The sequence below is a fragment of the Apostichopus japonicus genome, chromosome 17 (genome assembly GCF_037975245.1).
Source record: "Apostichopus japonicus isolate 1M-3 chromosome 17, ASM3797524v1, whole genome shotgun sequence".
In the NCBI taxonomy this organism is placed as follows: Eukaryota; Metazoa; Echinodermata; class Holothuroidea; order Aspidochirotida; family Stichopodidae; genus Apostichopus; species Apostichopus japonicus.
In genome coordinates, this window is record NC_092577.1 from 16987461 (window position 1) to 17013850 (window position 26390).

At 40.1% G+C, this 26390-nt stretch overlaps 2 protein-coding genes and 1 long non-coding RNA gene across 7 annotated transcripts in view; 1 reads left to right on the forward strand and 2 right to left on the reverse strand.

Moving 5' to 3' along the window:
- LOC139954994 (uncharacterized) overlaps positions 1 to 10035 on the reverse strand; it is a 72855-nt gene extending 62820 nt beyond the window's left edge. For 2 of the 3 annotated variants that reach the window (XM_071955092.1, XM_071955091.1), the window contains exon 1: positions 9540 to 10035. In XM_071955092.1, coding sequence (XP_071811193.1) covers positions 9540 to 9551 — 12 coding nt within the window. In that variant the 5' untranslated portion in view covers positions 9552 to 10035. The remainder of the gene's footprint in view (positions 1 to 9539) is intronic. The other variant, XM_071955090.1, reaches the window with a different exon arrangement.
- The window catches only part of LOC139954995 (uncharacterized), a 341522-nt gene that overhangs the window by 147228 nt on the left and 167904 nt on the right, over positions 1 to 26390 (forward strand). The gene's annotated exons all lie outside the window — the stretch shown is intronic.
- On the reverse strand, positions 13563 to 17848 carry LOC139954664 (uncharacterized). 2 transcript variants are annotated; one of them, XM_071954576.1, is made up of 5 exons: positions 17695 to 17848; positions 17392 to 17555; positions 16661 to 16717; positions 15792 to 15914; positions 13563 to 14376 (listed from the first exon to the last, which is right to left on the reverse strand). In XM_071954576.1, exons 1-5 carry the CDS (start codon positions 17825 to 17827, stop codon positions 14224 to 14226), a joined length of 630 nt encoding a protein of 209 aa, XP_071810677.1. In that variant the 5' UTR covers positions 17828 to 17848; the 3' UTR covers positions 13563 to 14223. The 2 variants fall into 2 exon arrangements, with proteins under 2 accessions (XP_071810677.1, XP_071810676.1); XM_071954575.1 differs by having other exon boundaries at positions 16649 to 16717.

Genomic DNA, 26390 nt, shown 5'->3' on the forward strand with positions numbered 1-26390 from the left:
GGCAGTCTCGGCAAGTTCGATCAGGGGAGCGGTCGGACACGAAAGGGGGAACAAAGCCTCCACCGGGGCGCTAGTGTCGGACACTGGGGCGATGACAGGAGCATCAGGTGGTACGGTGTCAGAGGCCGGGACGGGGACCGCTTCAAACACGCCCGTAGCCACTCTCGCGGCGTATGAGCGGTCTGGGCATAAACGGGCGAGATGGCCCGTTTTCCCACACGAGTTACACACGATATCCCCTTTACACTCGGCCAGGGTATGCCCAATCTGTAAACAGCGGCTACACCGCTTGTTCGGGCACAACCTGGCCTCATGCCCTTCCAGCCCACACATCCAACAAGTGCGAGGCTGGCCCGGATATGCAGTGTGGGCCCTGTGCCCATTAGCCCACAAGGTAGAGGGGATATCGGACTTGAGTTGTAATCTAACTCGTCTAGTCCCGGTCTTGACACCTTTACATTCAAGGAATTCCGGCTCCTCGTAGCCGGTCACTTTCCCAAAACGCCCCAGTGTCCGCACAACAACCTGTTCAGACATGTCCAGAGGGAGATGGAGGACTGTCACCCACACCGAACTGTCATACGGTGTGACCTTCAGTCCCTCGACTCCCTCCAACACATGGACGCCTCGGACGCGGGCAGCCTCCGAGGTAAAACGAACATCAAAACAATTCATACCCCGGAGAGGTTTACGCTGAAGCGCGTCAACCTCTCCAGGGACTTTTAAACCAACAGAACGCAAAACTGAAAAAACTTGTCCGGGGACGACCTTAGCCTCCCCCGAAAAACTCAACATACGATTTTGCTGTCACGGCGAGCCGCCATGACAGCTAGGGGTGTGGCAAAGCCACGCACCTATACAAAAACAAAAACGAAAACAAACCCAAAACACACAAACTACACTAGCTCTAACTGCAAACTAATGAAAGGCCAACGTAAAAACACAAAAAGGTGTGGTCAACGAAAAGTGGAGAGCAGCCGAAAACACGTCCGCACTCCACGAGAACTGAACTGAACTGAATTTTGGGTTAGGTTACTTCGTAATAGGTAAATAAAGTGAGGTCCGCTCGATATCGATCGGAGTCTGAGCAGTTATTTCGGGTATAATGGGAGGATTACACTACTTTAGGTGTTTACGCATACAATGGAAGTTATATTATTATACAAACGAAGGGGAATCGGTGTGGAATAATATAACCGTTTTTATTACACTGGTTCAAATTGCTGGTAGTTATATTATTATACAAACAAAGGGGAATCGGTGTGGAATAATATAACCGTTTCTATTTCACTAGTCACTGGCAATTATTGATGACATTGCATTTGTGAGTCAGTAATCCGCAGTTATTGTTCTGCTCAGCCACAGTTAATCCGGTCAACCAGACGTTTATCGGAGGCTTTTTGTTCGTGGTTTATTAATCCACAGCTATTGTTCTGCTTGATGACTTCGGTCAAGCGTTTATCAAGTCCGCCAGACATTAATCAAGGGTATTGTTCACAGCAGTTATGTGTTTATCTAGTTCTACATAGTGTTAATCTAATGTTATACAAACACAGGGGAATCGGTCTTCATAAAAACCTGATCCATCCTACTGACTAACAATTCACGAACGTTTCCTTATTAAATTGAAAAAATATACATATATATATAAAACCCATCCGTAATATTGAAGTACTATATTTAATCAATGTAACCACTTTATCAATGTAATCACATATGTAATCAATTAAACAACGACTTCAAGTTTCCTTAAAACTCGGTTCGTATCCCGTAACGTTAACAATTCCCGAACGTTTACTATCAACCCTAACCCCTAAAACACTGATCCATCCTCAAGATTCCTTAATATGCGGTTCGTATCCTGTAACGTTACAAATTCCACAACGTTTCCTTACTAAAGTTGTACAAAGTAAAGGACTCCAAGTTTCCTTAATATTCGGTTCGGTTCGTTCGGAACGTTTCCTTTTGAAGTATCATATTTTATGAAGGTTGGGCGAAATGGCCAGGCTGGTTGGGCGAAATGGTAATGATGGGCGAAATGGTAATGATGGGCGAAATGGTAATGATGGGCGAAATGGTAATGATGGGCGAAATGGTAATGATGGGCGAAATGGTAATGATGGGCGAAATGGTAATGATGGGCGAAATGGTAATGATGGGCGAAATGGTAATGATGGGCGAAATGGTAATGATGGGCGAAATGGTAATGATGGGCGAAATGGTAATGATGGGCGAAATGGTAATGATGGGCGAAATGGTAATGATGGGCGAAATGGTAATGATGGGCGAAATGGTAATGATGGGCGAAATGGTAATGATGGGCGAAATGGTAATGATGGGCGAAATGGTAATGATGGGCGAAATGGTAATGATGGGCGAAATGGTAATGATGGGCGAAATGGTAATGATGGGCGAAATGGTAATGATGGGCGAAATGGTAATGATGGGCGAAATGGTAATGATGGGCGAAATGGTAATGATGGGCGAAATGGTAATGATGGGCGAAATGGTAATGATGGGCGAAATGGTAATGATGGGCGAAATGGTAATGATGGGCGAAATGGTAATGATGGGCGAAATGGTAATGATGGGCGAAATGGTAATGATGGGCGAAATGGTAATGATGGGCGAAATGGTAATGATGGGCGAAATGGTAATGATGGGCGAAATGGTAATGATGGGCGAAATGGTAATGATGGGCGAAATGGTAATGATGGGCGAAATGGTAATGATGGGCGAAATGGTAATGATGGGCGAAATGGTAATGATGGGCGAAATGGTAATGATGGGCGAAATGGTAATGATGGGCGAAATGGTAATGATGGGCGAAATGGTAATGATGGGCGAAATGGTAATGATGGGCGAAATGGTAATGATGGGCGAAATGGTAATGATGGGCGAAATGGTAATGATGGGCGAAATGGTAATGATGGGCGAAATGGTAATGATGGGCGAAATGGTAATGATGGGCGAAGTGACCTGCCTCCCACTGATTCAAGGTTCTAAATTCCTGCAGCTGGAGCTGCTTTTATTTCGTGACTCAAGTAGCTTTGAATTAGTGTCTTTCCCTAGCACCTTGTTACTCAATACTTGAATTTGGTGCTGCATTGCTGAAATTGCATCTTTCATATCAAAACTTTCAGTAGTTTCAGTTGAGGGAATCAATCGGGATGTACCTGAGCCACAAGGCGCATTCAAAACCCCAGACATCTCATCCTCGTCAATAAGGGACATAATATCATCCTCACAAGTATTAGCCGTGAATTTGAATGTTAAACCATTGAAGAGGCGAGGCGAGGCGAGTTAACCAACGCATGACTCAAAATAATTGGCAACACAACAAGAACTCACCAAGTTCAACTGCACGAATTCAAAGTCAGTGTGCCACACACTGACGTTAATAGCCGAGACGATTCCCGAGACGAATTGTAGCGAGGCGTTCACCTTCAGAGGCAGAGGATGAAAGAACGCTCCAACGCTACACTACTAGTACTACACTGCCGTGCAGAACAAAACAACAATTATTTTTCTTTTTCTTTCAATACTCAATAGCGCACCACGAAGTACGCCAGGATTACGTAACAGTATATAAACATATAGACAATCTGCATTCCAGGAAGGAAAGCACCGAATTATCTAACAGTATAACACTAAGCCTATACAGGAGTCGGGAGAACCGCTGTAGACGATCCTTCCATGACAAGGTGAAGTTAAACACTAACACTAAGTGCTGAATTAGACGATCTCATGGGAGACCGACCTCTGTATGTTACGTAAGAGATAATTGTTAATACTGGTGGATCCTGGGGACCACGAGGGGTCTTAGCATACTAAAAAACGACCAAATTCCTAGAACATATTTCCCTCCATAACATGCACAGTTCTTGGACTGAAGATCTTTGAATACAAACTCTCTTAAATACACCAACTTTCCAAAGGGGGAGAGATTGTCCCCTTCTCTGAGACCCATCTTGAGGACCACTGGTAGATCCAGATCCATGCCTCCCTCCAAGGGGCCAAACGTCTAAAAAAGTCCTCACCATAGTTCTTCATTTTGGTACTAAATATAAATAGCAAGTATATTTTGGACTTAACATATTACCAGTTTGCTTGTAACAACCCCGAAAATTATTTTATAAACAGTTCTAAGGGGGAGGGGGGATGCCTGCCCTTATGCCCCTCTACAAGGACCTGATCACCATCACTTCATTTTGGTCCTTTCCAAGCGTGAATTCTGGAACCACGGATACCAGGAGCCCTATTAGAAGTGGCCCAATTGGGGAATTGCGATTACAAAGGTGGCAGTGAGGCCTTGGCCGCAACACTGGTCGGTTGAGGGAAAATCACTTACAACAGTTGGATAAAAAATATTCACCGGGGGGGGGGGGAGCATGGAGTGAGGTAATTATTTTTCTGGATATTGGATTTCATATTCCGCATAACGAACACAACCATTCCCAACGATCTAGTTTGACTAATTTAATGGGTGGAAATTATGCCCCACCAACATGTCATATTTAAGGCGCATTTTGTGGTCCATAGCATGGAACACTCATGCAGAGACTGTTTCATTATTGCCATTAGTCACCGGTAGGCTACATGAAGTTGTTCTCTCTTACCTAGGTAAGATTGTCCTCAATTTCTACCTTTTGGTAAAATTAGGTAATACTAAGCCAATCATAAATGTCTTGAGATCTTAAATGTGCTGGATACTAAATGGTTAGCGAGGCCATAGCTCTGGTGTAATTTTGAGTGATGTCATAATTGACGTCACTTCGGGATTCCCCGAAGTTGTGTCGTCTGCTACAGTTTGGCAGACTGTATGTATGTCTTGGCCACATTTTACCATTCTTCGTTTATATGATCCAATACTGAAACAAACTGTCGCATTATTGCCATTAGTCACTGTTATGTGAAGTATTCCTTGTTCTCCCTGCCGTAGTGGCCTGACGTAGCACTAGCATCTGGCTGTCTGATGCAGGGTTTGTTCGAATTAATACACCAATTCATTCTGTTATGTGTAATTATCACTATCACGATATTGAACAATTTCAATCGATACTATGGTCTTGTACATTTATCAGATGCCTTCCTTTGATAATGGCAGATTTGCTGCGGAAGAGCGAAGAAGCCAATCAGGTTTGTCAAATGGGATAATTTCCCCCAATATGGTATCCAAGCCCTCCATCCTCAAGTGAACTATCACTTGGTCTTAGATTGTTTTCTACAATGCAAGACGGCTGCTAGTTGTTGTGGAAGCAACGTCATCACACATGACATGCACTTTCGTAAATTAAGTACGACTAAAAAATTGGTGGTTTGCATAAGTTTCAGTTTTTGGAGAAATGTCCAAGACGTTTGAAAGAGACAGATCGATCCTCTGTGTGTACAATTGAGTGGATAAGCACTTTAGTGATAGGTATTAACGAACCATCACCCATCAATACCCGAAAGAATAAAGTATTATAAAACGTCTTGGCAAATACTAAGTGAAATCCTTGCAGTGTGGTTGGTCTTTCAATTTTTGGGCCACTCATGATGGGCTGCTCATCCTGGATTTGTAAGCCTAACATATGAAAATGGTATTTTTCTCGCCCTTTGTAGAAAAAAATCAGGATATTGATATTTGGTTATATCTGTTGATTTACATAATTGAAAACTTCTTAGGAAATAGCAAAATCTTTAGACATTCCTTCACACTGCCCTTTCATTTTAGCGTCACAAGTAGACAGTACGTTTAGGACAAGGATTTGCTTTTGAAGTGTTACGAGAAAGCACCTTATTTAAGGATTCACATGCTGATGCATTTCGTCGTTAGCTGCGCTGCATTGCTGTTGACGAATGAATGCCAAGTTCCTATTGTATGTTGCAATACCACTGTCAATTTTATGTCATACCAAGGCATCTTCTTAAGCTTCTACCTTGGTGGTTGAATTACAATCAATATCTCACAAGGTATACTACTATAATACTCATACGCTATATAGGCAGGTCCTCATCTTTCATATCAATGTCAAAATTATCCTTTTGCTTCTGGTAGTAATGAAGGCCTCTCATTTTAAGGTGCACTTTAAAGGATTTCAGCTATTGGTAGAAGGGATTAATTCCAAAACAATTCAAATGCAAGGTACACGTGTGCTCACAAGGAACAAGAATACAACATTATTGGTTAAAAAGATTGATATATAAAGGTTTGTACCCCATGAGGTATACCAATATATGCAGTATGACTTTGCCAAACATGTAATATCACATTGGTGTTGATCCCCATAACCTCTGTTAATGATTCTTGTCTTGACATAAAAAAAAATCACCTTTGTTGGCTTCTTATTAAGCTGGAGGGGCCCTCCATCTAACCTGCAACACTTGTGAGAAATTTCCAAGTAATTTACACTCTTTCACATGTATAGGTTTGGAAATTACCAAAATCTTTCCCAGTATACTCACAAAATTGACATGATGTATACTGAATGATGTTACTAACACACTAGGTGACATATTTGCTAAACCATCGATTTATGATGTTACTAACACACTAACACATGATGTTACTAACACACTAGCTGACATATTTGCTAAACCATCGATTTATGTACACTGGTTTATGTCTTGATGCTTACCACAAATAAGCAGGATGTTCTTTTATCTAAAATATAGCATGTAGCCTACCCTAACTAGGCGTAATATCAGTAACAATGGAAGCCTATCCACCTTGGCTACGTAGATGAAAAATTCAAAAATTTTTGAATTTGAACAATAAATTGATAGGAATATAAAACAATAGTTGTAAGCAAAACGATACTTCGGCAATGCTTCAATTACCTTTTACTTCGTCTGGCTCACGGCTGGTGCAAGATGTGCAAACAGCTGTGATGCTGTATCAGACTACTGTGCATACACAAGATGCGGCAAATTATCTGATGTTTTCTTCATAGTGGCCAGGATTGATATGTTACGACAGGGGTTTCTATTGATGGATTTTCATTCTACCAGTGAAACACACTTAACATCTGTTGGTTTCAAAGGTGTTGTATAGCATCTTACTGTGTCTTCCAAAGTTAGCGGCTTGATTGAAGTTAATTATTTTCAGGAAAATCATGTTTTAATGCTCTAGAACAGGAGCCTATAATTGTCTATTATTAGTGAATGCGGTATATAAGTTACAACTATTCTTGGATTCTTGCCAAGTTTGGACTTGTGCCAAGAATATTTGATGTGCTTGCACAGTATGATGTGTGTGGACCACAAAAGACTACCAGTTATGCACGGCTACCAAGTCACATGCACTGAATTTGGTTTGTGAGCCTGAGGATTTCTGGTCTGTTTAGTGAGCATCCAATGCCATTTGAAGATAGCCAAATGATTAATTGTAATGCCCATCAGTATTTTAAATAAGACAGATCCAACCACAACAGAATCTGGAAATTATGAAAAAAAGAAGTAAGTAGCCTGCTCTAAACAAGTTATTTTGTGAAAACTGCAGCTTAACAGTAACTCACTTGCCATGCAACAGCATATTTACCCTCATCACGTGTTGCAAAGTCTCTTTGTTTAGTATATTATATATAGGCTAATTAGGATAGTTACTTTTGCAATCAATTTTTGTTTGGCCCCTTCAAATTAAATGCATTGGGATGCCTGTAACCCATTGGTGACCACGATTATTAGTAATCAGGTTCTGAGTAGAATGAATTATATATTGCAACCAAATTATTTGGCGGATATAACCAGATGCACACTTAAAATGATGAGAATAGGTGTATGAAAGGTGAAAAAAAAACTTTATCGTGTACAGAGAAACACCTTGCCAAAAATGCCTCTTAGACTGCTGGATTTGACTCTCCCAGGGCATTGTAAATTACATCTCAACGTTTTTTACTTCAAAGATCTCACATTTTGGAATTCACATTTCCCAATAATAAGAAGGTAAATTAGGGGAAAAGATACTCATAGGTAATAACTGTTACGTCAGCAACCAGCAGATATATGAATGCACGCTCGAGCAATCTGATGGCAGGTTAACCTGTATATGCTGAGAACATCTAAGCAACATTGGACATTAAAATTTTCAAATGAAGGCCCGTGTCAAAGTCGATAGTGTGACTGGGCGAAATGAAGGTTGCATAAATTTCTCTTTTACTGTTGTCCTTTTCCTTCTCTTGTCCTTTTCGCGGCACGTTCAACGCTGCGTTAGTGAGAGATTGATGGGTTTCAGTTGTTGTTTTGCAGACTGGGATTGTTTTTGTTGACCTTTGGTCCGTGTCCGTTTTCTTAGCACGTAAAAAGCACAATTTCTCTTTTACTCATTGTCAGAATGAAATGGGCAAGTGAATCCCAAAATATGCTCGGGTAAGAACATTTTCGGGGGCCTCGTGAAAGAAAAGCATAAGGAGGCTTGTTAGTCGTAGGTTTACCTGGATGATTGGTAAATCCAGCCCTGGAAATGTATCATGTGTGGGTCTGGAGTCACATAGGAGGGATGATATTTTTGTGTATTATTAAGGCTGCTCAACTGCAAAATATTTTGTTGTGGACTATCCCACCTCTCATTTTTACTACACAAACTACAGATGTACCATATGATCGACTGTGTAGTTTGTATGTAGCAAAACATTGGGGATAAAATAGAGCGATTCAGACGTATGACTTACATGACAATTTTTTATGACTTAGGTTTTGGCAATTATATAACCTATTTCAATCAGAGTTGGACTTGAATTTATTCCTCCACATGTCCTTTTAGAAATAGAATGGGATTTGTACGCTTTTCCCGTAACACTCCACAGGATTTATTGGTTCCTTCAAAGTAGTAGAATTTTTAGAAGAAAATTGATTTTTGGGTAAAATTTGGCTCTGACATGGAATGGCCTATCAAGTCAACTCCATTAGTTACTTAATTAAAGTGAGACAAATTGAAATGTATTTCACTGTCTTTACTGAAGGTATCCTTGCACTCATACAACAATAACCGGAATACAGCATGAATTGGTGAATTTTCATATTCCAGTAAACCACTGTCAGAATTATTGTTTGGCTTCTAACAATAATTAGGTATATACTGTAGGCTGCAACTTATAGATTAATTAAGGCATACTAATATTACATTGAAGTTCTGTACCCGAAAAGCTACACTGGTACTCATATAATATAGGTCCTACAATGCGAATAGTAAATTTACTGTACAGATTACCACTGTTAATTCGAGGAATTCATACCAAGTAATTTCCATTGTTGTTAAGTTGTTGAGAGACAAATTCCAATTTTATTTCACTGTCTTTACTGAAGGTATCCTGGCACTCACAACATGACCAGAATACATCATGAAAAGGTGAATGAACTTTACAGATTACCCCACAAGGTATACCGGCTAACCATGCAGAGAAGCTGATCGCAGTTACCAAAAAAAAAACATCGGCCTTGATAGGCGACGAAAGGCATGATGTAGTTGGCTAACTATAATGCAAGAAAAAGTAGTACATGTAGAGTAAGCACCGATTTTAATATATTGGTTAAGTCGCTTATGTAGAAAATATTCTTACCTTATACGACATTTAAAACCACTTTGCAGTCTCACTGGATCTATTTCACATCTGTCTCAGCCACTGTTGTGTATTGCAGTTGTTGGCCTACATTAATCAGCATTGGTAGTTGCACCGAGAATAAAGACAATTAACCGTTTCTAAAATTAACCAAGAAATGGGTGCTAAGTACATAATGAGATCCTCACGCGATTTACACTCCCTGCGAAGACTTTGGTCATTATCAATCATTTGTGTACTCTTTCAGATAAGATTAGACGATAATTTAGGTCATAAATAAACATAGTAAAGTTCACAGTCGGTGTTAGTTGGACGGAACTAATGAGACACAATAGAATACTTAAGCAGAGGTGTTCAGTTAAAAATACTGTTCGGGAGATGTTTCCCATTCTTGTTCTGCGAAATATGCTATATTCATAGCAAATTATACCAAATGTGCCTCTAAACATAACCTACAGGGTATACAACAACTTACCTCAGGCTGTCAGAGACTCTCCTTCCCTACTTGTGCTTAAGAAATGCTTGAAGACTTATTTCTTTGAATCATTTGTCCAATAATTTTGTATTTTTTGGTCTTGTAAAGCGCATACAACTTTTGGATTATGCGCTATATAAATAACGGGATGATAAAAATAATAATAATAATATCGCGCAATTTCAGATGCCTTGAAAACTGTTGTCTTTTTTAAACGTGTTTTCACTGTAACCAATGATATCATTATGTCATGCTAAAAGGTGTAATATTTTAAATCCAGTATGTGTAAAATCAATCTCCATAACACACAATAAACATGGTACGAAAAGGAAATACTTCAAAATAAATACAAGCACGTAAGGCTCGATTATGTCATACCTGGACTCTATCAAATTCTTCAACCTTGTGTGCTAAGGGACATTCAGTTTCACAAATTTAATAAGATTTTCTCAAATCTTTCGGAAAGTTTGTTCATAACATAGTAGTCTATATTACATGATGAGTACTGACTTGGTTTTGCGTCCCCTTTAAGACGAATATGTAGATACACATTGCATTTTCTTCACATACCTTATACAACGTTGTAGTGCATTTTACTCATGTCAAATTCGATGGAGTATTACCAATGGAGTGAGAATGATAGCAAAGGTTGGATAGATGGAAGGGGCACACATTATAATTCCCGCATCTGATTGAGCTAGGGTACTGAAGCCTTTTCGAAGGACTAGAGACGAATATGATTTGATTAAGTAAAAGATGCTGCCCCGGGATCATTGAAGCTGAATTCAATGTAGACTATTAAAACAGTAAACGTGAGATATTGTGATAATGAATGGTAATTAAGAAATTAAAATTTCCACGACTGATTAAGGTTAGAGGCCTGAATCATTCTGGGTTTTTATAAGGTGCTGCCCTGGGGTCATTGAATCCCAGTCCTACGCACCAGAAAGTGATGAAAAAATTGAAACGTCAAATGGTCTTTATAAGTTACTCTGAAGGCAAGTTTCTGCTAATAAATATTTTGTGTGAGGTTGAAAAACGAGTGGGTACACCCAAGGTAGTGGTCTAGATCTACACCTGCTCAATGAAAACATTCCCTCATTTAACTATGTTCTACCGACTGACGATTGGAGGTGTGGAAGGGGGATATCCAGTCGGTCCCCGGTCCCATTTGGCTACGCCATTGCACATTACAGTCTAACTTTAGGTTCTTAGACACTATATGCGGATGCTTGAAAATGTTCACGCCGGAGTTTGGTTGCCTGCATGGTTACAGTGACCATGAGTTGTGATATGCACTCTAAGTTCAAGAAAGAATGGGTTTGTACCTCACGAATTCTCAGCGATCCAGCGAAAGGTTACTGTGGCGACATTCAAAACCTTAAGTCCCCTTTGCACCACATATAAGCATTAGTTGCCTTATTGTCAAAGGCGGGTATCACTATCACCTACAGCTCAGTAATGATGTTGAACCATGCAGGACGGGTCCAGGATTTCATAAAGGATGTCACATGAGGTCGTTCAAACGACACCCTGGTAAGGGGGTATGAGGGTCCTACTCCAGGGAAATTTTAAATTTACACGTGAAATGGTGCGTTCTAAACTGTAGGAAGGCTATGATTTGGGTATATAATTACATCTACACGCAAACTTGGTATTTCCTTTTTGTGAATTTAAAATCCTGGATCCATCCCTGATTAACTGGAAGATAATGTGCTGTACTTTGGACTTTAAAAATTGAAATGAGTGTCCATATCATCGTTTATATCATCGTTTATATCAGTGTTTATCACTGTTTGTGTCAGTGTTTACATCAATGTTAATATCAGTGTTCATATGAGCGTTTACATCAATGTTTATAATGGTGTGTTAATATTCAGTGTTTATATTAGGGTGCAATAAATATAATTGTATGGAAAAAACAAAACAAAAAGCCGACACAAAAATAGCAAAGCAAATCAAAAACAAAACATTTGAATTAACAATGTAATATTGTACCCCGAGTGAACAGTTCGATGATACGTAGTTAAGCATTGTTCAATGTTTCTTGGAATGTTACCTAATTGTGTATGGTCTAAATCCCGACCGCGCTTCACTGTAGGTGGAACTCATTCAAATGGAATAATTTACAGACAATCCCCAAATGAATAGTAAATCAATTTTAAACAGATGGAAACAAGGGGCAACATCCAAAGACAATAGCTAAGAGTGGAAAAGGGCATTGGCGTCAGCAGGGGCGGGGGTTGTCCTCTGACCAGGCATTTTCATTTCCAGTTAACAACATTTATGCTTTCACTCTCGCCACCAGGGTCTCCAATTTCCTCTTTCGAATGATGTTGGCACGGATATAGCATTTAACTAAATAATTTAATAATCAGGTGAATTTCACCACAGAATGTTATCATTCTATACACAGAACGTTTAAAGAGATAGATATTCACTGCCTCTCTCACCAATTTGCATTAAAATACACAACTTAATTCCCACGACTCCAAAGTTAACTTATAACTTGTTTATGACTGCGATATATCATATGAGTTAATAACAGTTTAAGCGTTGTTCGGAAAGGTTATATTTCTAGAAGCTTGAACGGACATTTTACTGCCACCTATGAAAAAAAATGTCCTCTAAAAAAAGGTCCAAAATGATCTATTTTCTTAATGTCTGTTTTGAAGAATGTAAGATTCAAACAATCTCTTCGGTTTGAACCCGCCTTATTGCAAAGCCTTTACGGTTCAAATCCTTTACGGTCTCAAATTTGAATCTGCCTTTTGTTTTGACGCCTAATAAAACTTTATTAAGTAAATAAAATACAACTCAAGATGTTCTTTACTTATATTTATTTATTTATTGTACCCTGGCATGAAACCTTGTAAGTAACGATCGATAAATCGGACAAAGATTAAAAATCGAGAGCATAGTAACGTTTATTGTTTCATTCAGTTACCTTGAGGCGATAACATAACCATTATGGGATGTATTTATATTTCAATGATCAAATATTACAATAAAATCATCAGTCTATTCCATGGAGGCACATGACAGAGATTAAGAAACAATTTGTTGTAAATGTTTCTTCCTCATCCAACTTACAAAACTCGTGCAACATATATTGATAGTGGTAATTAAACCGAAATTAGGTATCAAAGATCACCAAACGCCTCCGCACTCTGCTTGTATTTTTGTTCCCAATCAACAGTGATACTAATAGTAGATCAATAACTGAGAATATTTGCGAAGCTTCACTCAAATGGCGACAAATCCATAATAATGAAAGCTTCACTCAATTGGCGTCATACCCCATAAAAAAGAAAGCTTCACTCAATTGGCGACAAACCCAAAGTAACCAAAGCATCACTCAGTTCATGACAAAACCATTATAAACAAGCTTCATTCAATTGGTAACAAACCCCATAATAAACAAAGCTTCACTCAATTGGCGACAAACCCATAATAATCAAAGTCCCATTCAATTGGTGAAAAACCCATAATAATGAAACCTTTTTTTCATTTGGTGACAAACGCACTATAATGAAAGCTTCACTGAATTGGTGACAAAAGCATAAGTAAACAAAGCTTCATTCCATTGGCTACGAACCAATAATAATCTACTGTTTTCCTGTTCGCTCGAAACGCTAAGATTTGAAAATTGGCTAACTAGATTTGTTAGATTTGTTTTACCAATAAATGCTTTTGTACGAGAAGATATATTGTAGTCAAATGTAGCCCAAAAAGTAAAACAAATACAAGGAATTGTCCGAGTTTGATCAACCCTCGAATCCAGAGCGATGTATTCGCCAAAAGTGAATTGTCATGAAAAATGTTTGCACTGAAATGAACAGTATTTGCGATCGTTTGACGATTCTTACGTAACATAAAATGTAGTAAAATATAATAAATCGTTCATTGCCCTATGTTATCAAGTATTTGTCATAATATGTTTAAGGCCCTTTTTTCCAAAAGGTTTCTATAATGAAAATGTATAATATGTCCAAAAAAAAGGAACGGAAACTTGGAACGAAAATATTTCTATGAATCACTGTCAAGAATATCAAATCAGCTAATAAAACATTGGAACGGAATTTGGATAGTAAGGTATGAATCCTGAAATTAAGAAAATATTTCGTTCAATTGCTCATGCAGTTTATTACAACTTAAGAAAAGGCTTTTTAATGCATTGGACAGAGAACTTTAGTTTTAACTTCAGTACTAAACGTCCGTTGTAAGCCGTTTATATGGGACACCAATGTCACATTTATCTTTTCGCAAAGTTCTACCGCCTACAACCACGGCGCCAATACAAGCGGCTTGCAAAAACTCCCCAGTAGCCATAAGATAACGATGGTAATTTAAGCAGGTCTCCTGTAGGGAAAGTAAAGGCATGTTTTAATCCATGTAGATTAAACATGTTCATTCAACCATGCCATTCATGGGTGGTTGTAGGGCTATGACACCCGCTGGTATATAATGAGCCTACACTTCATGCAACAGGTTAGTCTGCTCTTTAAATGTGAGGAAGTGACAGCATTAGAGATATCGTTCAAGGAATCATATAACTATATTTAATCATCCTCCAGAGTGGGCATATTCCTTTAATGCACTCATCTTGCAACTATAAGGTCTATGGTTATGTTTTCCATAGTCAAGGCACATACATGGTTATTTGATTATTAAGGGCTGGGTAGAGCACAGGTTTTACCGTGAGGTCAGCATATCAAATTCGGTTGTAACATGAAACTCACGTGTTTCTCTCTCGTAACTGTAATTGATAAATGTACATGGTGACTTCACACTATGTATCCACTCACCATTGACGTGTAACATGATTTCGACCGCCTTTGCCACTCACTTTCATGTATGCCATATGTTAAGACGCCATTGGGCTGGGTTACGTGAGTTTGGTACATACTCACACAGTGTGATATATATGCCTATATGTTAAGACGCCATTGGGCTGGGTTACGTGAGTTTGGTACATACTCACACAGTGTGATATATATGCCTATATGTTAAGACGCCATTGGGCTGGGTTACGTGAGTTTGGTACATACTCACACAGTGTGATATATATGCCTATATGTTAAGACGCCATTGGGCTGGGTTACGTGAGTTTGGTACATACTCACACAGTGTGATATATATGCCTATATGTTAAGACGCCATTGGGCTGGGTTACGTGAGTTTGGTACATACTCACACAGTGTGATATATATGCCTATATGTTAAGACGCCATTGGGCTGGGTTACGTGAGTTTGGTACATACTCACACAGTGTGATATATATGCCTATATGTTAAGACGCCATTGGGCTGGGTTACGTGAGTTTGGTACATACTCACACAGTGTGATATATATGCCTATATGTTAAGACGCCATTGGGCTGGGTTACGTGAGTTTGGTACATACTCACACAGTGTGATATATATGCCTATATGTTAAGACGCCATTGGGCTGGGTTACGTGAGTTTGGTACATACTCACACAGTGTGATATACACTCACACAGGTAACTGTGTATTTGAATGAGCATTATCCTGTTATAACCTCTCACCTTATTCCCGTTCGCAGGAATATGTCTAACAGGGTGCGTCTAACGAAGATGTGACTATTGTTTCGAATACCGTCGTGGGGAGGTGTTACTTTTTGTATGGTGCTTTTGAATGGTGCTTGGTGTAAGTGTTATCCTCCCCGGCAGCATGAAAGACCACAAATTACTCTACATAGGATAAATCTGATAAAGGCCTATGGAGAATCTATTAAAAATATTGTCATACTCACATCACATTCTCTGATAGGAACTGTGCAGTCAATGTATGTGAAAGTGTAAGCGACGGTTTCCAAGGTAACCAGAGCAGCTGCTACCAGGATCGATACAGCTGATGTCCACATATAGGTCTCAATCTGCATAAACAAGTTGTTATATAGTGGTTTTATGGTATGCAAAAAGCAATAAAATTTTAAATTGTTCAATACCTCTACAATAGATTAAATCAATGACAGTAAGGGATTAGTGACAGGTGTGGCAAATATGAATGAAACTGGAAAACAAAGATTGTGATTACATGACTACGGTGTATTTTACATGGCTTTCCCCAAAAAATACAGCAAATTCAGAAATGAAATAAAGCAACTAGTAATCATTTATAGCAATAAAATATCGTCCTATTTATATTTCTTTCAAACAGTCTCAATCTCTTCTCCTCCTCCTACTTAAAAAACAAAACGGATCTTTACGTAATTTATTTCAGATAGCTGGATAAAACCTGCAATCCGTTTCAGTATTGGACCAAATCGTAAATATAATTCTACGACATAATTGTGCAGTATATTCTTAAATATGTAGTTATTGTAACAATAATTATAATAAAGAAGTCTTTTTTGATACCATTCTAAGGGATCAGTACTTTTCACAATTGTAGTCGTCTCCTAGCATTACTAAATCAGATTGACTGTTGACATCTGAATGTGGACTTAACCGTAGAGGAACTCAGTGGTGTCGAGAATTTGAGACGTGAATAGTCAATCTGATTTAGTAATGCTAGGAGACGAGTACAATCGCATATATCGTATATATACATGTATGTATGTATGTATATGTATATATGGATTCCATTCTGAGAATAACACCGATGTACCTCATGGCTTACCCATCCTTTAGATTCCTTGCAGTACGCAATTATACCAAATATCCCCGCTAAAACGATCTGCAAGGCGAAGAAAATGTTTATTTATGGTTCATTTCTTGTAATGTCATTACAGTTCTTGGCACTAAAAGACAAATTTGGTCATGTATATATATGTGTTTATGTATATGTATATATATATAATATCAAATAAATATGTATATATATATGTCAATAATATATAATATAAAATATATGTATATGTATGTACGCACGTACGTACCTACGTACGTACGTATATATATATCACTATCCTTGATTTTCCAACTCATTACGATTTCAATTATAGAAATATTTATTTGCCTTCTTCTATTACCTCCGTTTTATTAACATAAAGTCCGTTCAAAGTATCTCTTTCGAGATTCGGCTTTATGGATCACAAATGATTTCGAGTTGGTTAGCATCATGTTTGATCTCTAGAGTAAGGCAAAATATTTCTCCAAAACAGACCTAGTATTGTTCGATACAGGTGACAAACGCCTACCGTGGAATTACGACCTTCCTTACCGGTTTACAACATCTGGACATCACGATTTCAATTATAGATATTCATTTGCCTTGTCGTTTACCTCCATTTCATTAACATTAAGTCCGTTCAAAGTCTCTTTCGATATCAATTATATATATATACATACATACATACAACAGATTATATATATATATATATATATATACATACATACATAAATACTTACAACAGATCCTGTCCAAATCCCCTGTGCTATGTAGCCCAATTCGCAAAATCGCTCTAAGGAGAAACTTCCAAAAGTAATCGCTACGGAACCCAGAATTATCTGGAAGATTGAGGTGTACAAGATACCCTTGTTCTTCACAGCTGGTGCGGCAAATGGCGCCATGACTAGAGATGTTAATAACAGACAGAAAGAATTGAATGAAGGGTATATCAATAGTGTACTTTATTTGAGAACCGTATCATATGGCAATTACACGTAATTAACTACGCATATGATACATAGATCTATCTGTATTGACGTTACCTTTAAAAAAATCCACGGGAATTTCTACCTGTATGTCAACAGAGAAGCTGAAAAGACTTCTATGTCGCGAATGCACCGCAAAGTATCGATACACTACACTGAATAATACTAATTTTGTATGACGCATCTGCATTACGAACGCTTCTCATTACACCAAAGTCAATATTTATGAGTCTGCGTAAATCGCAACCAGTGCTTATGTTCAACCATCTAATAAAAAAGACTGAAAAGCAAATTAACAAAACCAGCCTTTCAAAGTTTCATACACTGATAGTCGACTTTTGAGAAATTGCTCGCTCAGATCATGTGTCAACTCATTTCAGCGCATACTGGGGAGTAAGAAGCGTGTTTTCGAAAGTCTTTAAAGTTCAGTGACTAACCTGTAAATGATATTTCGCGATCTGAAGACGAAAAGTCTAACATGAAATTATTTATTACACGATGTGGAAGCCTAAGAAATAAAACAAGGAAAACAAAATAAGAAATAGTAGAAAAGAAAAGAAAGGCATTCTCTTATGCTTCGTGGGAGGTTGTTCATTCTCTTTCAATTTTATTGGGGACAAAGACATGAAATCTTCTTCACGAGGTCTCATGGCCACTGGGGATGCAATGCAGCGATAGTTACGCAGGACGAACTGTTCTTTTCAGAGATCACCTTCGAACAGAAGATCAAAGTCGAATAGCTATGTTTGTATTAGCAGACTGCGCCATTCGAGATCCGGTATAGTCTACGTGATAAGATATGAACCTAATAAATGAACTTTCCTGTAACAATTTTATTGATGTTGTAGGTGTTTCTATTTAAATTGAAGTCCAAAACTCGGAAATAACATAGAAAAATGTATATCTTTTCTACAAAGATGGGAATTTATGATGGAAAGGTATGGGCAAAGTATTAGTTGGTAATTCTTTAAAGATATCTAGGTTAGTGTATTTAACGAGTAATTTTACTGTGCCAAGTTTGGTATGACACTCAATTCGTCAAGCAGTAAATGATTTGATATGGGATGGTTAAACACCTTTAAACAGTCTTAAGTCATTAGTGTTGCCTACAGATAACTTGCAGATCTTGTATTGATTGTTCTTAAACCAACTGGCTTTAAGTTGTGCAAAATATTAGGTAACCCAAACAAAATCGTCATTTGCGGTATCAAGGAGGCCTAGGCTATGGTCATAACAAGTAATTTGGCAACAGTAAAGGCCTACAGGCACTCGTAACGGTGTGTATGTGTAGTGTTTTGAGCGAGTCGTGTTCAAATTCTTCGATTTCTGTCATCTTTTGGGAAAGCTTGCAGTAGAAATCCGTCTTTACTTGTGGTGGAGCAACCTGATTATTTCATGTCCTTTATCTAATCATGACGCTGTTGTTTTGCGCTTGCAGCTGCCGGAGTCCTTTCATGTGGAGAATTGTTCAAGAGCAAAACTTCAAGGAGCAATTTGTCGAGAAGTACAGAGGATGGCAGTCCCTCAAGCCTGCTTTTCCCAATGCGTTAGTCTGGTGGGACGAGGTCAAGTCCCTCATCAAGCAGTTCGCAATCAGGTATTGTGTTGAGAGAGCTCACCAACGGAGATTCAAGTTCCATTCCTTGTGCAATAGAGCAAGGGATGGTTCATCGTCTGATCTGCATGCACTTGGAGTGTTTCTCGATGAGAAACTGCACGGAGCCCGAGTGCGTGCCAGAATCCAGTTTGTTGAGGCGGACGAGAAGCCCACTATTCGTTTTTACCGGGACGACACCAAGTCTGTGGTTGACCGCAGAATAAGGGGCAGTGTGTCATCCTGGTGGGGTCGTCGTGGAGAGCCCGCAGGCAGTCCTAGGGGTATTTGGGTCGTTCTTTTCGAACCTGTACTCCAGGGCTGCTGTTAGCGAGGATCTCCAGGAGGACTTGTTGTCTGGTATAGACAAGGCCCCCCCTGAGAGTAAAAATGATAGCTTGGGCTCGAATCTCTCCGTTGGTGAGCTCTGGACAGCGGTAGCAGCGATGAAGAAGGGAAAGTCCCCCGGTCCCGATGGCCTCCCGGCAGAGTTCTATAGGACCTTCTGAGAGGTCCTCGGTGGGGACTTGAGAGATGTGTTCGCTACCGCTTTCCAGTTGAATTACATGAGCCAAACACAGCGGGTTGGAAATATTGTTCTCCTCCCAAAGTCAGGAGACCCTTTGGACCCTAGAAATAGGCGTCCAATAACGCTGTTAAATGTGGACTACAAAATCCTGGCCAAAGCATTGGGAAATCGCTTATCGGACGTGATGCCGGATATTGTAGGTCCTCTCCAGACTTGTGCTGTGCGAGGCAAGTGTATTCAACATAACCTCTGGTTGATGAGCGACTTGATCGAGTTTGTTAAAGTTCGTGATTTGCCATGTGCACTGGTCTCACTGGACCAGGAAAAGGCCTTTGACATGGTAGATCACGACTTCCTGTTCAGAACCTTAGAGTCCTTCGGATTGAACTCCGTATATATTCGTTGGGTCTCGTTACTATACAAGGACGTCACGAGCATTGTCACTGTTAACGGATTAACTTCTGGTCCCTTCCCGGTTCGAAGAGGAGTCCGTCAGGGTTGTCCCCTCTCCCCGTTGTTGTATGTTCTCTTCAGCGAAACGCTCAGTACCTCGCTGGACAGATGCTTTGGATTTCGACCCTTCAACGTACCGGTGGGGCTAGAGTTAAATGCGTGCAGTATGCCGATGACGTCACTTGTATTTTGTCGGACCTCGCCTCCTTCGAGCCTTTATCGAAGGTTTTGACCACCTTCCAAGAGGCTACTGGTGCCAGACTGAACAAGTCCAAGACCAAAGGGCTGCGATTGGGAGGTTGGCGCGGCCAATCCCTCCCGTTCGATGCTACTTGGTCAGATGTCATGATCAAGGTAAATGGCATCTGGCTAGGTTATGGTGCCCCGGAGGCCACCACTTGGGCCGAGAAGGCTGATCAGGTGGAGGCAAGGCTCGACACATTCAGTCACAGGTGGCTCTCCCTCCCTGGGAAGGTTACAGTTGTAAATAGGTTTATTGTTCCTCTCCTTTGGTATCCTGGTACGGTGATCGCCGCACCGAATCATGCCTTGGTGCGACTGGAGAGGATCATTTTTTTTTTCATTTGGGGAAAGCGCAAACCAAACCTTGTCAAAAGGACCGTTCTGTATAAGACCCCATTGGGCGGTGGGCTTGGTTTGGTCCACCTACCTATCTAAACTGCGCTTTCTTCTCTTGAAAGGTGTTTTTGTTGCTTTTGAAAATCCTTCGTTTCCCTTTGCATTTTTTGTTAGGTACTGGGGTGGGTTTCTTTTTCGACACCACTGGCCCGGATCCTTTTCCAATAACCGGCCAAAGGCGACACGCCCTTCTGGGGTCTATACTCAGATTGGTGACTCTCTTCGTAGAATCAAAGAAGAGGGTGGGCCACATGTTCTGCTGAACGTGGCCCCCTCTGTGTTATACCCACCATTGTTTCGTTCAATGCTCGCGTCTGTGTGCCCGTCGGCTTGCCGGACCGCCATCTCTCCAGATGTGTGGCGGTCTGTGTGTTGCAAGTCACTAGATAGCCGTCTCAGGGACTTGGCATGGAGGATTGCACATGGGGTCCTCACCACTAACCATTTTCGCCTAGTCAGGTGGCGATTAGGTGATGGGATTTGTCCCCGTGTGGGCTGTAAAGCCATCGAGACTATGCAACACCTTTTGCTGGAGTGTCCCTTTGTCCGGTTGGTGTGGGATTGGTTTCACGCCTTCGTTATTGGTGTTATTGGTTGCACACAGTGGGCCATTAGTAGTGGTTTTGTTTTGTATGGTTTGTTGCCCCCTGTGTGCCCAACCTGGGTTAGGGATCTGCTGTTGTTGTTTGCCGCTGTCATCAGGGGACACATCTGGAACAGCAGATGCCGCCTAGTTTTCGACGGGGACGTCTGGAGGGCAGAGGATGTTGTCCCCCTCGTGCAGAGTGACATCAGGTTGCGCATGGAGGCGGAACATGCACGGCTTCCCGACACTGCCTTTCGTAGACGCTGGCGCAAGCCCGTCGTCTACTATCGGGACGGCGTTCCCCGGATGAAATTTGGAGTTAGTTGGTAGGTGTGGGGGCTGTGTGGTCGTTACATATTATAGGTTGGTTTAATTTTTCTCTTTGTGGTTTGGGGTTGGCTTTTTGGGGCCTGTTTGTAGTGCTTATTTGTTTTGCTTCTGTTGGCCTTTGGGTCCGTGCCCTTTTCGCGTCACGTTAAACGCTGCGTTAGTGAGAGATTGATGGGTTTGAGTTGTTGCTTTACAGACTGGGTTTGTTTTTGGTTTTGTTGACCTTTGGTCCGTGTCCGTTTCTTAGCACGTAAAAAGCATAATTTAATGAACGAAATTTTGAAAATGCTTATTCAAGAGAAGATAAGAAATTTCTTAACATCCTTAAGGAGGGAGTATGCAAGTTAAGTGACGGTCATTATCAACTGCCATTACCCATGAAATTGTCTCAGGTTTTTTCCAAATAATAAAGGTATGGCTCTATATCGTTTGAATCAATTAAGAAAGAAAATGGAGCGTAATAATACTTATGTTAAAGATTATGTTACCTTTATGCAAAACATTATTAACAAGGGGTATGCTGAATTAGTTCCTAGTTCTGAGCTAAATGCTGATCAGGTAAACTATATTCCTCATCACGGAGTATATCACCCTACGAAACCAGGAAAGATACGTGTAGTATTTGATTGCAGTTCAAAATTCAAAGGAATTTCCTTCAATGATCAATCACTTACTGGTCCTAATTTGACCAACGATCTACTTGGTGTTCTCTGTCGTTTTCGTCAAGAAAGAATTGCATTTGCAGGGGATATAGAATCAATATTCTATCAGTTTAAGGTTAATCCTGAACAGCGTAATCTTGTAAGATTCCTTTGGTGGAGTGAGGGTAATTTTAACGGTCACCCTATGGAATATCGTATGACTGTACATTTGTTTGGAGCAGGATCGTCTCCAGGGTGTGCAAATTTTGGCCTAAAACAAATTGCATTAGACTATGGTTCTAAATTCGGGGAGGATGTAGCAGGTTTTGTGAATCGGAGCTTTTATGTGGATGATGGTCTTCAATCTGTTGATACAGTTAATTAAAGCTGTAGACCTTATTTCTCGAACGAAACAAATGCTACATAAGGGCGGCGTTAACTTCACCAAAATGAAGTGTAATTCTAAGGCTGTGTTGCAATCAATTCCTGAGGAAGATCTTGCGGTTGCTTCTGGGCATTTAGATCTCTCCTCAAACGCAACTCATTTGGATCGGGTTCTTGGAGTACAATGGTGTATTGAATCAGATGAATTTCAATTTAAGATAACACTTAGTGATAGCCCTTTGACACGGCGTGGTATCCTTTCTACGATTGCTTCGGTGTATGAACCGTTTGGGTTTATAGCTCCAGTTGTGCTTCCAGGAAAGCAAATCTTGCAGCAATTATGTTATGATCATTTAGATTGGGATAGTCCCTTGCCAGATGAGCTACATAGTAAGTGGGAAAAGTGGAGGATGGGTTTATCTAAGTTAGAAACCATCAGAATTGATAGGTGTTTTAAGCCTGTTGAACTTGGCACCGTTACAAAGACAGAACTGCATCATTTCTGTGATGCTAGCACCATTGGGTATGGTTACTGTTCTTACCTGCGCATGACTAATCGTGAAGGTAAAGTTCATTGTAGCTTCGTTCTTGCAAAGTCTAGGGTTGTTCCCCGTAGGCCTGTTACAGTACTGCAGCTGTATTGTCGGTAAAAATGAGTGCCTTGTTGAAAGAAGAGTTGGAGTACAATTTCATCACTGAATATTTCTGGTCTGATAGTCCTTGGGTATGTCAATAATGATGTCAAAAGATTTCATGTGTTTGTGGGAAATAGGGTGCAACAGATTCATGAAATGAGTAATAGTAGCCAATGGCATTTTATTAAAGGGTTTGAAAATCCCAGTGACCGTGCCTCTCGTGGACTTACAGTTGATGAATTAAGGACATCAAGCCGGTTTAGAGGGCCAGAGATGTTATGGCAAAGTCAACTCCCACTGGTTAAGCACGTTACAAACCTTGAGGTCTTTGATCATGACCCAGAGGTTAAATGTTGCCAGGTAGCATTTTCCAGTGTCAAATGCTCTAATCATCTGGAAGTAGATTGTTTAAGCTCCTTTTCGAGTTGGTTTAAAGCAAGGAAAGCTATTGCATTATGCCTTTGGCTAAGGGCTATGCTTAAGGCTAAGGGTAGTAAAACCTTCCTTCCGGTTAGGGAACTTAATGTAGATTCTTTGTTTGAAGCCGAGATTTAAATACTGCGAATAGTTCAGTCCTATGCATTTAAGGAAGAGCTTCAAATCCTTCGTACATTAAGTAGTGATCCAGTACAATGCTTAAAGAAAGGCAGTCCACTCTATGCTCTAGATCCATTTTTTGATGAAAATGGTGTTATTCGGGTTGGTGGTCGTATATGTACATCTAGCTTCGAGTTTAAGGTGAAGCATCCTGTAATTATTCCTAAGTTATGCCATGTTGCAGAGCTTCTTGTGAGACATTTTCATGAGTTAGTTGCCCACCAGGGTAGAGTTTTAACTTCAAACGAAATTAGGGCAAATGGTTATTGGATCATTGGTGGTAGTTCTTTAATTGGTAAAGTGATATACAAATGTGTTACTTGTAGACGGCTTCGTGGTAGTTTGGGTCAACAGAAAATGTCACACTTAGCAGTTGAGCGAGTGGAGTGTAGTCCACCCTTTACATATTGCGGTGTAGATTGTTTTGGTCCCTGGCTTGTAAAGGAAGGTCGTAAGGAGTTGAAGAGGTATGGCGTGTTATTTACGTGTATGGCCTCAAGGGCGGTACACCTACAGGTAGCTTATTCATTGACCACCGACTCTTTTTTGAATGCATTACGACGCTTTCAAGCTATACGTGGCCCTGTAAGACAATTGCGTTGTGATCAGGCACTAATTTTGTAGGGGCAAATAACGAGTTGTTAGCTGCATTAAAGGAAATGAACCAAGGTGTTGTAAGTAAAGGCTTGCTCGAGCTGGGTTGTGATTATATTGAATTTAAGTTTAATGTTCCACAAGCTAGTCATATGGGTGGTGTCTGGGAACGACAGATTAAAACGGTTCGTTGTATTTTGGATTCTATGCTACACAAGTTAGGGACTCAACTTTGATGATGAGTCTCTTAGGACATTTATGTATGAAACCACTTCTATTATTAATAGCCGTCCATTGACTACAGAAACTCTGTATGATCCATTGTCATTAGAGCCGTTAACTCCTAATCATGTAATTACTTTGAAGTCGAAGATACTTCTTCCACCTCCAGGTCAGTTCGACTCTGCAGATATGTATTCTAGAAAGCGATGGCGTAGAGTACAATATTTATTAAATGTATTTTGGTCCAGATGGAGGAAGGAATACCTTCAAAATAGTTTTAATTAAGGATATTGACAAGCCAAGAAATAGGGTGGCCCATGGCTAGAGTACAAGAGACAATTGAAGGTAGTGACAAATATGTTCGTAAGGTGAAACTTAGGTTAGCTTCTCACATTGATAATAAGGGTAAACGTCAAGGTCCTGTTAATGTTCTTGATAGAGCAATTCATAAATTGATAGTATTAGTTAAGGCTTCAGAGGAGAGTAGTCATGAGGGGCCATAGTCCACTCTAACATTGTATACTAAGCATTTATGTACTCTGTAGCATGTTAAGCGTGTGGCGTATAATCTCATTTTGAGGGGCCATGTAGTGAAATGTATTTGCCGTTTTTTCGTATTGTTGTCTGTTATATAACATTTGGTAACTTTGTTTGACCATACCTGAAATTGTTCAGATTCAGCTGCATAATTATTTGCTCATGTTTAAACGAGTACCCTCGTGATTTATGTTACGTAATAAGTCCTTTTCAATGTCCTTTGATATATATTGCGCGCACACGGACACTACGACGTTGTCACAGAATGTTAGCACCAATCAAAACAGATCTCAGAAAAGATTTAGGGTTTCAGCCAATCGCAGGCATTTCCTGGATAAACAACATGTCTGCGCCCTTGTGTAAACTTATGCCGATCCCGGTTTCAGTAGTGTACATGGAATTACGTACTAATTGTCAAGGCCTATACTAATTACAACTTGATCTTGGTCTTGGTCACTTTATTACGTTGAACGCAATGCATGTGTGCCAGGTGACTGTGCTGAGGACTAGCAGGTAAAAGTGGTCGGATTTTCACAAAATAACGTTATTGCGTTACTTGACAAATTGACAATTCGTCCATATGAGTCAGTTACACACTGAGACGTGAGACTGGAGTAGGCTAGGCCCTAGTAATTAAATAGGCAAATACCTAACGTTTACAGCTCGTATGGCACCTGTACCTATTTATCTAAAAACCAAACTCATGATGAGGGATGTGTTGAAGATTCGTGTGGATCTTCCAGGCAGGTAGGTCTAGGCCAGGGTTGTCCAACCTTTTGCAGAGGAGGGCCACATGGAATGATTATGATGAAGGAGGGGGCCGCATGAACCCTAGCCTACGCTCGATTTTTTGCCCGAAGCCCAAGGCAACCAAATGTGAGTACTGCGAGCAGAGCGCACTGATTATACAGTTGTTATTCTGCCAATTCGAAGTAAGCTTTCACATTCATATGGGACGGATTCTAAAGTCAGGCCCTGATGGTACTGATTTATTTTCCGTCCTGATAAAACG

What these genes read in the sequence shown, in the direction of transcription:
- LOC139954664 (XM_071954575.1), bottom strand. Translation starts at nt 17,827, where the DNA reads ATGCAGATGCGTCATACAAAATTAGTATTATTCAGTGTAGTGTATCGA. An exon ending in TCCCGTGGATTTTTTTAAAG is followed by an intron (nt 17,556 to 17,694) that starts GTAACGTCAATA and finishes TAACATCTCTAG; the next exon opens with TCATGGCGCCATTTGCCGCA. An exon ending in AAGGATGGGTAAGCCATGAG is followed by an intron (nt 15,915 to 16,648) that starts GTACATCGGTGT and finishes TTGTTTATGCAG; the next exon opens with ATTGAGACCTATATGTGGAC.